The sequence below is a fragment of the Triticum aestivum genome, chromosome 6B, assembly GCF_018294505.1.
Source record: "Triticum aestivum cultivar Chinese Spring chromosome 6B, IWGSC CS RefSeq v2.1, whole genome shotgun sequence".
Taxonomy (NCBI): Eukaryota; Viridiplantae; Streptophyta; class Magnoliopsida; order Poales; family Poaceae; genus Triticum; species Triticum aestivum.
The window spans coordinates 586,760,729-586,774,435 of record NC_057810.1 but is presented as its reverse complement, the minus strand read 5'-3'; the positions used below and the strand labels follow the sequence as shown (position 1 = coordinate 586,774,435).

General features: G+C 46.0%; 1 protein-coding gene across 1 annotated transcript; it reads right to left on the bottom strand.

Annotated features, from left to right (window-relative positions):
• Window positions 1-2,919: 2,919 nt before the first annotated feature.
• On the bottom strand, window positions 2,920-12,471 carry LOC123138175 (probable RNA-dependent RNA polymerase 1). Its single transcript, XM_044558090.1, has 5 exons — window positions 12,198-12,471; window positions 10,780-11,327; window positions 4,940-6,786; window positions 4,523-4,673; window positions 2,920-3,936 (listed from the first exon to the last, which is right to left on the bottom strand). The coding sequence occupies exons 2-5, from the start codon at window positions 11,305-11,307 to the stop codon at window positions 3,112-3,114; spliced, it is 3,351 nt and encodes a 1,116-aa protein (XP_044414025.1). The 5' UTR covers window positions 11,308-11,327; window positions 12,198-12,471; the 3' UTR covers window positions 2,920-3,111.
• Window positions 12,472-13,707: the final 1,236 nt, after the last annotated feature.

The following is a 13,707-nucleotide window of genomic DNA, read 5'->3' as shown; positions in this document are numbered from 1 at the left end:
AACTAGTGGACTAAGGAATTTTCTCGATTATGGAGGTGGTAAAAGAGTTCGTCGTAAAGGGTTACACCGATGCAAACTTTGACACTAATCTGGATGACTCTGAGTAGTAAACCGAATTTGTATAGTAGAGCAGTTATTTGGAATAGCTTCAAGTAGCGCCTGGTAGCTGCATCTCCAAGATGACATAGATATTTGTAAAGCACACACGGATCTGAAAGGTTCAGACCCGTTGACTAATAAACCTCTCTCACAAGCGAGATATGATCAAACACCATGGGTGTTGGTTTCAATTCAATCACATAATGATGTGAACTAGATTATTGACTCTAGTGCAAGTGGGAGACTGTTGGAATATGCCCTAGAGGCAATAATAAAATGGTTATTATTATATTTCCTTGTTCATGATAATTGTCTATTGTTCATGCTATAATTGTATTAACTGGAAACCGTAATACATGTGTGAATACATAGACCACAACATGTCCCTAGTGAGCCTCTAGTTGACTAGCTCGTTGATCAATAGATGGTTATGGTTTCCTAACCATGGACATAGGATGTCATTGATAACGGGATCACATCATTAGGAGAATGATGTGATGGACAAGACCCAATCCTAAGCATAACACAAGATCGTATAGTTCGTTTGCTAAGAGCTTTTCTAATGTCAAGTATCATTTCCTTAGACCATGAGATTGTGCAACTCCCGGATACCGTAGGAATGCTTTGGGTGTACCAAACATCACAACGTAACTGGGTGGCTATAAAGGTGCACTACAGGTATATCCGAAAGTGTCTGTTGGGTTGGCACGAGTCGAGATTGGGATTTGTCACTCTGTATGACGGAGAGGTATCTTCGGGCCCACTCGGTAATGCATCATCATAATGAGGTCAATGTGACTAAGTAGTTAGTCACGGGATCATGCATTACGGAACAAGTAAAGTGACTTGCCGGTAACGAGATTGAACGAGGTATTGGGATACCGACGATCGAATCTCGGGCAAGTAACGTATCGATTGACAAAGAGAATTGTATACGGGATTGATTGAATCCCCGACATCGTGGTTCATCCGATGAGATCATCATGGAACATGTGGGAGCCAACATGGGTATCCAGATCCCGCTGTTGGTTATTGACCAGAGAACGTCCCGATCATGTCTGCATGATTCCCGAACCCATAGGGTCTACACACTTAAGTTTCAGTGACGCTAGAGTTGTTATGGGAAATAGTATGTGGTTACCGAAGGTTGTTCGGAGTCCTGGATGAGATCCCGGACATGACGAGGAGCTCCGGAATGGTCCGAAGGTGAAGATCGATATATTGGACGAAGGGTATTGGAGTACGGAATTGTTCCGGGGATACCAGGTGATGACCAGCGTGTCCGAAAGGGGTTTCGGAGGCCTCGGCAAGCGTTGGGGGGCCTTATGGGCCAAGGGAAGGGGGCACATCAGCCCACTAAGGGGCTCAGCGCCCCTCCCACCCCATCTCACGTAACCTGGAGAGGTGGGGGCGCCACCCCTAGGGCAGCCGCCCCTCCCGGCTTGGGGGCACGTTTCCTAGGGGTGGGGGCGCCCAAACCCATCTAGGGTTTCCCCTGGCCGCCACCCCTCCTCTAGATCCATCTAGAGGGGACGAACCCCTCTCCCCTTTCCCCTATATATAGTGAGGGGGTGGGAGGGCAGCCACAACCCTTCCCCTGGCGCAGCCCCTCCCTTCTCCAACTCTTCCTCCTCCTCCGTAGTGTTTGGCGAAGCCCTGCAAGAATACCACGAGCTCCACCACCACACCGTCGTGCTGCCGGAGCTCTCCCTCAACTTCTCCTCTCCCCTTGCTGGATCAAGAAGGAGGAGACGTCCCTGGGCTGTACGTGTGTTGAACGCGGAGGCGCCGTCCGTTCGGCGCTAGATCGGATCTTCCGCGATTTGAATCGCCGCGAGTATGACTCCATCATCCGCATTCTTGTAACGCTTCCGCTTAGCGATCTTCAAAGGTATGAAGATGCACATCCTCTCCCTCTCTCGTTGCTAGAATCTCCTAGATTGATCTTGGTGATACGTAGGAAAATTTTGAATTATTGCTACGTTTCCCAACACCCATCTCCTCTTCCTGGTCAGCCGCCAGATCCCCTCGTCTTCCCCTCTGTTCTGCCACTTCCCGACCATTTTTTGCAAACTCTTGTAAATCTGAATCTTGTAAATCATGATGTTGTTGTAGTGTAGCTCTTGTAAATCTGAATTTTGATGTTGTTGCAGTGTAAATCTTGTAAATTCATCTCTGTCCTAGCAGAAAATTTCATGTATTTACAGTCATTTTGCTCATGAATACTAGCCTTTTCTAATTGTGTTACAATTTCTTAATCTTGTAAATTTCCTTCTACTATGGTGTAGAATCTATCTTGTAATCTGCTCATAGGTTCCTTTTGATGTTTGCTAGGCCATAATTTGCCATCCAAACATGATTTGGTATTGAAACCTCCTTGAGATTACATGAGCCAATTCCATGAGCATCCAAACAAACGAATTCATATTCATGTCTATTACAGTTTCCTCTTTGAATTAGAATTGAAACCAATTCAATACGGAGGCCTCCAATACAGACATCCAAACGCAGCATAAACGTAATCTCAACTTGTCCAAGTTGTAATTATGGGAAGGCGTTAAACGTGTCATAATAGGCCCATAGGGCGCACCGGCCTAAACCAGGTCGGGCTAGATAGATAGAGCTATATTGTTGTAACTACTTGATTTCTATCTTTCTTGTTTCCCAAGATGTAATCTCAACAACTTGTATGCTTATCAGGGAGATGCCCCTGCCTATATTAACACGCATCCGTCGCCTCCAACGAGGTACGACGTTCTCCGCTCGTTTACAAACATGCAGTACGAATATGACCTAAAAGCAGGGGAAACCTAGGTATGATTACAGATCAAACCACAGAAATACATTCCACGACTGCATCCAAATGCCCACAGGGTTCCCAGTACTTCGTAGCCACATGTACATCAACACATCTCAGTTAACAATTACAGTCGCTCTTCGGCGATCATTCTAGCACAAGAATCGACATGTTCAAATATATGTACAAGACCAACAACGACCTGATGGTTGTGCTCACCCGAATATGGCGCTCCGTCTCATTCTGTTCTCGAGATCAAGCATCTTCCTGACAAAGTTCTTCTGCTGCTTGATGAGAATCAGCTTGTCATAGACACACCACGGAAAACTGATGAAGTGTGGCCGGTGATCATATCCTTCATTGTAGCAACCCCAGTACTCCGGGTGATAGGTAACATGATACCAAGCGGATGCCTTGGCGTCCAAGGCCTCGTGACCACCTCCGCTCTCATCTGAACCCATCTCGTTGAACCATGACCTTGCTTCCTTCCGCAAAGATTTCACCGCCAGTCTGATAGCATCGGCGTCGTTCTTCTTGGTAAAATTCTTTGCCATCTTAATGATGCATCCACTTATTATCTCAGCCTCGCTATTTATTCCGTAGTGCTCCATCAGATTACCCAACTTGAAGTCATACTGTTCCTTGAACCACACAGCTTCGGTAATGAAGTCTTGGTAGCCATCAACTATCAAATCAGCGTCATAAGACCGCCTTGCCACATCCTTTGTGAAGTGTCCAATGTGAGGGTTCTGCTTCTTAATTTCCCGGTAGAGCTTCCCTATTACTCCCTCGGATACATAGGTAGCCCTGTCGAGCTTCTCCATGAAATCTGGGTACTCCTTCACATGTAGTTCAGGCGGAATTTGAGCCGGAACTCCTGTCTTTGGATAATCAACAGCAATGGAGAAGAGCTCTGCCAGCTTAATGCATGGTGTACTTTCAGCCTTCAAGATTTCCCTATCCGCAAAGACTACGTGCGCGTTGGCAATGATTCCCAGACTCTCGTTAACTATGTAATTTGTGAAATACTCATGTACTTCCTGCATGATATTAGAGTGGTTCCAAAGCAGGGTGTCAGATTTGTTTTACAAGATGCTTGGAATTTCCTTGCAAGTAATAGACAATGAGAAGAAACAGATTTATCTTCCTACTTCCTCGGATCCAAAACGTAGGTCCTTCTAGTCTTTTCAATTCCATCCAAAATGTAGGTCCTTCTACATTCGCAATACACTTCTCATGTGTTCCAATCTAGTCCCACATTAGTTTCATCAAGAATTGAGCCTATACTGTAGCACTTACTCTATTGGAAGGAACAGAGAGCACATGAAATGAATGAAGGGTAACATTGGCATGTTACCACCACCCCTAGTTCATGTGCTCAACTATAAAAAGATCTACATTTTGGACTGGCGGAAGTACAAACAAATAAATTAAAACCCCGCAGACTCAGAAAATAGGTTTAAGTAGTCAACTCTTCAGAAATGCAAGAACCAGAATCGAAAGGAAATTCACAATCAGAAGCACGACTAAATGACAGTTCATGGCAACAGCCAACAGGTGTACAGACGTTATCGTGAAGGTGAATGGCATGAAAAATGAACAATCTGGGCTACAAACATAAAATACCTCAATCATAACATCATGATCTAATGTTTCTGTTGGTGCAGGAGTATAGTCCATAGGCGCCACCATACGAGTTGGAATGAGATCTGGGTCCCATGAAACAAAGTATATGTCCCCATCCAGATCACTCCCTGAACATTCATTAGGATGAGGCCTGCATGAACAAAATTCGACATTGATTTCAATAACAAAGGACAAACAAAACAAGAGTAGTACATCCAAGAAATAATAGGATCACATGACATCCATGAGGAGCACCTAAACTTCACTAGCAAAAGGTTCTTCGATTTAAATGTACAAAGCTGTTTCACTTTCAACTGATGCTTTCTACCAAATCAGAAAGAACATTATTCCAGAAATGAGATTTTGCTATAAAAAAAGTGTTACTGAACATAGAAGAATGCATTACTAAATACTTGCCTTGGCCCCAGCTGTGGAAAGACAACACAGTTAACCATGTGGCCCAGAAGAGGACTATGAACAGCCTGGAGAATACGGATATCACCAGGGTGGATGCAAGGGTTTTTCGCAACGATAACTTTTCCAGTTACGATGGACTTTCCACGGTCATTTGCACTATTAGAAGCTTGAATGAATACCTGTCCGTACTTCAGTGTGCGGGTTTCATCTAGGCATCCCATCATTGCTCGTCCTTTTGGGACAAATATCCTTGACCTCGTTTTCAATTCTAGCAGCTTGGATGCTCTAAATGTTTGTAGAAGCATAGAAACAAATGGTTCAACATCAGGCTGGTAACCACATAACAACAACTCTTTAACAATGTTGGTAATTTCTCCCATGGGCATAAGCTCAATTGCACCAATAGCAGCTTGTGGTTCAGCTACCATTCTGTTCAACTGCTTCACAGCTTCTTGTTGTTTCAGTTCAAATATGCTATCTCTGACTCCGAGTGTCGAAAGAAGAGTGATTAACTGCCGGTTCAGGAAACATGGCTGGTACTTGCTGTATGCAAGAACATCTAGTGTGATGTTATCTGACTGAAACTTTGACATGCTTTTTCTTAAATATAGTTTCCAGTGTGATGTTGGATCAACAGCGACAACACCTTTGTAACCTCCATACCTTATTTGGAAAGCGGAGGGAGTAAAGCGGGTCAAGTTGCACTTCTTAGACACTTCATCTGCAAAATCAGCTGAAATGGTTCCAATTCCATCTGAGAATACATACTTTGTACCGTTTGTTACATCTGGAGCTTCTTTCACCTCATACTTATGCACTTTCAAAGTTTCTGTTGAGGAACTAAAAGACTGACCAAGCCTTGCAGCATACTTTGCCACATTTCTAATATTACGGAAGTTCCCCATCCACTCCCTGATGTCACTGGCAGATAACCCCGGGCGAGAAGCAAACATCCATGCAGAGTTATCTCGGAGCTGGCTTGAAGAAAAAGCCAGAAAGTCAAAGTGCTTGTCACCGATAGTAATGCCATTTGAAAGGACTGAAAGAACTCTGTTATAAAGAGCAGTCCTCCTTGTATTATTTCCTGGAGCAGAGCGTTGTGATAAATCAGTTGAACGAAGCTTCTCACAGTCCTCATCAACAAACGAAATCCGAAGGAAGTTATCCAAATCAGCAGCATAATTCCGTACAACACGATTCGAGACATTAATCTCAGGACCATAAAAGTACACTTTCGCAGGAGTAATTTGCACCCTGTAGACATATACCAACCCATCATCATCCAGAGTTATGTTCGGTAATCTTAACACGTAGCGTGATCTCTGAAGTTTTTTGTATTGTTCAGATAACCACTTTGTTGGATTCAAACAAGTCTTTTTTAGGTATGACATCTTTTCAAGTGCACGCTTTACATGGTCAATACATTCATATCTTGGGCTGACCAGACGGTAGAAGTTGTCATCAAGTGTTGGTCCACTAAGTGTCCCATTCTGAACCAAGTGGTTGATCTTAAAGAGTATCTCATAGGGGACATCAGTGAAATATTGAGATTTCACAACTGGAACAAAGCAAGTATTGCTTGAATATGAATATCCACGCTGGAGATGGAAGACGTCATCGTGTACTTCATAGTAAACAAAGTACTCTCGGATGTTCGGGAGATAACAAATATGTGGTAGCTCCAGACATAGGATATATGATTGCCCAATGCTGGCTAATGGAGTAAAATCAGTTGTTCTGGTCCACTGGTCATCTGTATCATCCCTAAAATAGTTGAATAAAGGATCGTCGTACATAGAACCAGAGCGGCGTATATTTTGTTCGTAAATTTTCGGAGCAGCCTGAACCTGAGAAACGGATACATTTCTCCAACTGAGGTTATCAGAAATCTCTGAAGCTTGTAACAAACAAAAACAAACTAGATGTAACTAAAAAATGGTAACAGATTTTGAGGAAATACTGGAAACTATATTATAAACTCCGCCTCCGCCTATGTTGTCTCAACATAGCCGGTCCCAAGCCCGGGTAAAGGAGGAGGGTTGTGATAGGCTTGGCGAGCCAACGTAAAAACTCAGCCACTCTTATGGAGATGAAACCCAAAAGATTTTCGTTGGGGCGTAACCCTCTCAGCGACGCGCTACATCGGAACCCGGGTGTGGTGGAAAATGGGCAAGGGCCGGGCCGTCACCCCCAAGGTGGCGCGCCGTATCTTGATCCGGATACGGTGGCAAGTGAGCGAGGATCGGGTCGCCGCATCCTTAGTGGCGCGCTACATCGGCGCCCGGATGTAGTGGAAAATGAGCAAGGGTCTTCGCATTTGACTCGACGAGTGCGAAGGGTAAGGAAGCTAGCCGAGCCTAGGAGGATTCGCTTAGGTAGCTGGAACGTAGGGTCTCTGACAGGGAAGCTTCTGATGCAGCGGTGAGGAGAGGTGTTGATATCCTTTGCGTCCAAGAAACCAAATGGAGAGGACAGAAGGCGAAGGAGGTGGAGGATACCGGCTTCAAGTTGTGGTACACGGGGACGTCTGCAAACAGAATGGCGTAGGCATCTTGATCAACAAGAGCCTCAAGTATGGAGCGGTAGACATCAAGAGACGTGGGGACCGGATTATCCTGGTCAAGCTGGTAGTTGAGGACTTGGTTCTCAATGTTATCAGCGCGTATGCCCCGCAAGTAGGCCACAATGAGAACACCAAGAGGGAGTTCTGGGAAGGCCTGGAAGACATGGTTAGGAGTGTACCGATTGGTGAGAGGCTCTTCATAGGAGGGGACCTCAATGGCCACGTGGGTACATCTAACACAGGTTTTGAAGGGGGCGCATGGGGGCTTTGGCTATCGCATCAGGAATCAAGGAGAAGATGTCTTAAGCTTTGCTCTAGCGTACAACATGATCGTAGCTAACACCCTCTTTAGAAAGAGAGAATCACATCTGGTGACTTTTAGTAGTGGCCAACACTCTAGCCAGATTGATTTCATCCTCTCGAGAAGAGAAGATAGGCGTGCGTGCCTAGACTGTAAGGTGATACCTGGGGAGAGTGTTGTACCCCAGCATAAGCTGGTGGTTGCTAACTTCCGCTTTCGGATTCGTGTCCAGCGGGATAAGCGCGCCAAAGTCGCTAGAACGAAGCGGTGGAAGCTCAAGGGGGAGGCAGCTCAGGCGTTCAAGGAGAGGGTCATTAAGGAGGGCCCTTGGGAGGAAGGAGGGGATGCAGACAATGTGTGGATGAAGATGGCGACTTGCATTCGTAAGGTGGCCTCGGAGGAGTTTGGAGTGTCCAGGGAAGGAGAAGCGAAGATAAGGATACCTGGTGATGGAATGATGATGTCCAAAAGGCGATTAAAGAGAAGAAAGATTGCTTCAGACGCCTATACCTGGATAGGAGTGCAGACAACATAGAGAAGTACAAGATGGCAAAGAAGGCCGCAAAGCGAGCTGTTGGTGAAGCAAGGGGTCGGGCATATGAGGACCTCTACCAACGGTTAGGCACGAAGGAAGGCGAAAGGGACATTTATAAGATGGCCAAGATCCGAGAGAGGAAGATGAGGGATATTGGCCAAGTCAAATGCATCAAGGACGGAGCAGGCCAACTCTTGGTGAAGGACGAGGAGATTAAGCATAGATGGCAGGAGTACTTCGACAAGCTGTTCAATGGGGAGAATGAGAGTTCTACCATTGAGCTGGACGAACTCCTTTGATGAGACCAACATGCGTTTTGTGCGTCGAATCCAGGAGTCTGAGGTCAAGGAGGCTTTAAAAAGGATGAAAGGAGGCAAGGCGATGGGCCCTGATTGTATCCCCATTGAGGTGTGGAAAGGTCTCGGGGACATAGCGATAGTATGGCTAACCAAGCTTTTCAACCTCATTTTTCGGGCAAACAAGATGCCAGAAGAATGGAGACGGAGTATATTAGTACCAATCTTCAAGAACAAGGGGGATGTTCAGAGTTGTACTAATTACCGTGGAATTAAGCTGATGAGCCATACAATGAAGCTATGGGAGAGAGTCATTGAGCACCGCTTAAGAAGAATGACAAGCGTGACCAAAAATCAGTTTGGTTTCATGCCTGGGAGGTCGACCATGGAAGCCATTTTCTTGGTACGACAACTTATGGAGAGATATAGGGAGCAAAAGAAGGACTTGCATATGGTGTTCATTGACTTGGAGAAGGCCTATGATAAGATACCGCGGAATGTCATGTGGTGGGCCTTGGAGAAACACAAAGTCCCAGCAAAGTACATTACCCTCATCAAGGACATGTACGATAATGTTGTGACAAGTGTTCGAACAAGTGATGTCGACACTGATGACTTCCCGATTAAGATAGAACTGCATCAGGGGTCAGCTTTGAGCCCTTATCTTTTTGCATTGGTGATGGATGAGGTCACAAGGGATATACAAGGAGATATCCCATGGTGTATGCTCTTTGCGGATGATGTGGTACTAGTTGACGATAGTCGGACGGGGGTAAATAGGAAGTTAGAGTTATGAAGACAAACCTTGGAACCGAAAGGGTTTAGGCTTAGTAGAACTAAAACCGAGTACATGATGTGCGGTTTCAGTACTACTAGGTGTGAGGAGGAGGAGGTCAGCCTTGATGGCCAGGTGGTACCTCAGAAGGACACCTTTCGGTACGTGGGGTCAATGCTGCAGGAGGATGGGGGTATTGATGAAGATGTGAACCATCGAATCAAAGTCGGGTGGATGAAGTGGCGCCAAGCTTCTGGCGTTCTCTGTGACAAGAGAGTGCCACAAAAGCTAAAAGGCAAGTTCTATAGGACAGCAGTTCGACCCGCAATGTTGTATGGCGCCGAGTGTTGGCCGACTAAAAGGCGACATGTTCAACAATTAGGTGTGGCGAAGATGCGTATGTTGAGATGGATGTGTGGCCACACAAGGAAGGATCGAGTCTGGAATGATGATATACGAGATAGAGTTGGGGTAGCACCAATTGAAGAGAAGCTTGTCCAACATCGTCTGAGATGGTTTGGGCATATTCAGCGCAGGCCTCCAGAAGCTCCAGTGCATAGCGGACGGCTAAAGCGTGCGGAGAATGTCAAGAGAGGGCGGGGTAGACCGAATTTGATATGGGAAGAGTCCGTTAAGAGAGACCTGAAGGATTGGAGTATTACCAAAGAGCTAGCTATGGACAGGGGTGCGTGGAAGCTTGCTATCCATGTGCCAGAGCCATGAGTTGGTTGCGAGATCTTATGGGTTTCACCTCTAGCCTACCCCAACTTGTTTGGGACTAAAGGCTTTGTTGTTGTTGTTGTACTGGAAACTATATTATAGCAATTGGTGTTCCCATCCCATCATCTTGGGCTATAAATTAAAATTCAACTAGCAATAACTTTATATGGATTGATTATCACTTTATCAGTACTCTAGAAAATTATTGTTGTACGCTTAACAACACATAAACATTTTCCCAGTATATATAACAGAAGAATCAAGAAAGAACAAACACTACCAAGAAAGCTGAACTCTACAAAATTCAAGTGCACCTCCAGCATTCCAAACACAGCAAAATGATCAATGACCAAAAGGCAACAAAATGAAATATAGCAATTATATTATTTCTGGCACAAGTTGACAGGCAGAAGAAAAGACATGTGTATGAAGTATTTTAATATTTACAAAAACATAATTATCTGTCATGCAGAAGCTGTAATATGAAGACAATAGTTATACACTTGAACAATGTGAACTCAGTAATGTACTTATACTGTACTCTACGATTCGCAGCAGCAGAAAAGGAAAATGATATGCAACTAAAAATACTATGAATTCATGAAAAGCATGCCCAGCATACATATACATGTGTTGTCCAACTAACATACCTGAATCAGAAGGAACTTTTTTTGCAACCCAGGTGGACGATGAAGCTGGATCTCCCATATGCTCTCGTAGGAGAGTTCAAGTTTGTATTTCTTCGAGTTGGAGATCAGGCAAAAGTCAATCCTCTTCATAGCAAATCCAAACTCAACGGAAACATTTGTTCCGCTCCACAGAACAGATAGAACTTTTTCCTTCAGAAGGCAGCCAAAATGCAGTGTTGCATCCTGTAGATTAAAAATTGTAGTTCTTGGTCTCGGAACAATGTCACGCTCTGCGTATCGGGCCTTCAGATGATTACTTCCAGTCCTTAGTGCATTCCGTCGGGCCGCATTCAACACCAGCGAAGCATGTGCCTCGGACTGGAACTGAACAATGGCAAACGATTTTGAGTTTGCAGAGATGTTCTTTGGAGGCCTGAGCTTGATCGCAAAGACGTTGCCAGTACCAACAATTTGTTCCAACAAATCCTTGACATGGTCAGCATTGACAGTTGAAGGAAACCCTGACACCTGAATAGTCTTGCCGCCCATGATGATGGTTCATACCAAAACTACAGCAGTGCATAATCATGATTAAAAAAAACAGTCAGTCACTGGAAAGCATAAGACAGATCTGCAGATATATGTCAGGTCTTCACGTATTTAGGAAGAAACTCAGGCTGCAGTTTTATATTCGAGTTCTTTTATTTGGATCTCTAAACTAATAAAGAAGTAAGGAATGTATGGAATGTCAAACACTGGTACTAGTACATAAACAATCAAACGGTTTCTCCCAAAACTAAGTAGATCCGTATGCAACGGTTTCACCCAAAACTAAAAACTGCAGTGGCATAAATCCCATCACAATGCAGTAGCATAAACATGCCGACAAAAGAACAGACATCCCACTTCATCAGGCACTAGCAAACAGACAGCTCGGGTAAAGCAAGAAACCAAGAACAGCTAAAAAGGTCAACGGCAAAAAAATAGGCTAACCCCAAAAATTTGTCGATAAAACAATCAGGGACGTACATTTCCCCCGAGCCCCACACCCGCTACGCTTCTTCACCTGCCCCGTTTACTCGTTCCGAAATGAAATGCAACCCCGTGTCCCCTCTATTATTGGCGAAGCAGGGGCGGGCCGAGCGTGGGGTTTGGGGGTTTAGTTGGATCCCGCAAAATTCAGGAAGGCAAGCCGCGCTCGAACCTGAGCACCAAATCCCATCGCAAAAACTGTGATCGATCTAACCTACACAAAGAAAACTCCGATCGATCTCGCGCGCTGCAGAGGAAGAGCCTAACGGAGCCGCGGACGAAGCGAGCAAGCTGCGAACGATTCGGGCCCCGGCTGCTCAATGCCACCACAGCAGAGCAAAGATGGAAGAACCCCCGACAACGAAACTCGCGGGGATGATCCGTCCGATCGAGCTAGGGTTCCTTACCAGCAGCAGAAGGAAGGGATGAAGTCGGCCCCCACCCCAGCCCAGGACCAGCGGCAGGAATGGCTTTTTGTCTGCCGCTCGCTCCCGTCGCCGCCGGCGCAGCAGGTAGCGAGGCGGGGAGCGGAGAGCGGCGGCTGGAATCCGATGGATCTGGGGGAGGGAATCGGGGAGGATGAATGGGCAGGGGAGGGGGAGGGGAGACGGAGCTGACGATTGCCCGATGGTTTTGTCGCCGAGGCGGAGGCGAGGAGACTGTGGAGGAGGACTTGAGGAGTGTCGGTCAATGTGCGCGTAACATTTAAAGCAACTGGGTTGGTGGGGGGGCGTGCGGGGTATGGAATGGAGTGGGATAGAGGGGCCGGATGTGTCCAAAGGTTCGTTAATTGCGCTCCGAAATCTTCAACGGATAGGCAGACATAAAAATTCTCATTAAAAGTATTTTTTTACATTTTAGACTTTTCTGAGAGAGATTTTTAGATAATGCGCTAGCTTTAATTCAATCAACTCAATCAAACAGAGAACTGTTGGATTATTTGGGCTTTGGTCTATGTAAAACAATAATCTCTGGTTAAACTGTAGAAGCATATAAACAACAATCCCTGGTTAATCTATAAGAGTATCTCCAATAGATGTAGATGAGAAAATAAATAACCTTTGCATCTCCGAGGCTCAAAAGTCTCTCTCCGACAGATGATTACGTCTAAAGAAAAAATATCTCCGCCTTTCGGAGATGTAAAATACAATGCATCGCGATGCAAATTTTCATCTCCGACCTTTCATTTCCCCAACCCATCTTCTTCCTCCCGCCGCCCCGTCGCACTACCGCCACCCGCCCGCCGCCACCGGCAGCCCCACCACCATCCCCGCACCACCGCACCGATCGTCGTCGCCACCCGCAGCCTCGCAACACCCCACCAACCATCGCCCGTCGTCTCGCACCAACCGCCGCCCGCAGCCCCACCCGTCGCCACTGGCAGCCCCACCAGCATCCCTGCACAACCGCACCGATCGTCGTCGCCGCCCGCAGAGAAGTTAGCGATGAGGAAACAACAGCAACAGAGCCACTCCGCGTCAAAGCAGAGTCCTCCCCGGTAGGTCCAAATGTCGTCAAGGCACAAGTAGTTTAAGAAAAAGAAGTCGATCAGCAGATCACGTTGAAGAAGAAGGTGGTGCAGCGGCCGGTGTACTTTGTTAGCTCTCTCTTGCAGGGGGCTAGATCAAGGTATTCGGGCGTGCAAAAGCTGCTCTTTGGCCTACTCATGGCCTCGAGAAAGTTGTGACACTACTTCCAAGCGCATGAGATCACTGTGGTCACTCGCTTCCCGTTGCAGTGCATTCTGAGGAATCCAGAGGTGTGGGCATTGGAACTATAAAGTTTTGCACTCAAGTTTGAGAGTACATCAACTATTCAGACCAGAGCATTGACGCAATTCATTGCATAATGGACACCAACGCAAGATGACGAGATCCAGGAGTCGGCCCTCCCTGGCAGGGAAACCGTAAAGGATTG

What these genes read in the sequence shown, in the direction of transcription:
- LOC123138175 (XM_044558090.1), bottom strand. Translation starts at nt 11,307, where the DNA reads ATGGGCGGCAAGACTATTCAGGTGTCAGGGTTTCCTTCAACTGTCAAT. An exon ending in AAAAGTTCCTTCTGATTCAG is followed by an intron (nt 6,787 to 10,779) that starts GTATGTTAGTTG and finishes TCCGTTTCTCAG; the next exon opens with GTTCAGGCTGCTCCGAAAAT. An exon ending in TTTCCACAGCTGGGGCCAAG is followed by an intron (nt 4,674 to 4,939) that starts GCAAGTATTTAG and finishes TTGTTCATGCAG; the next exon opens with GCCTCATCCTAATGAATGTT.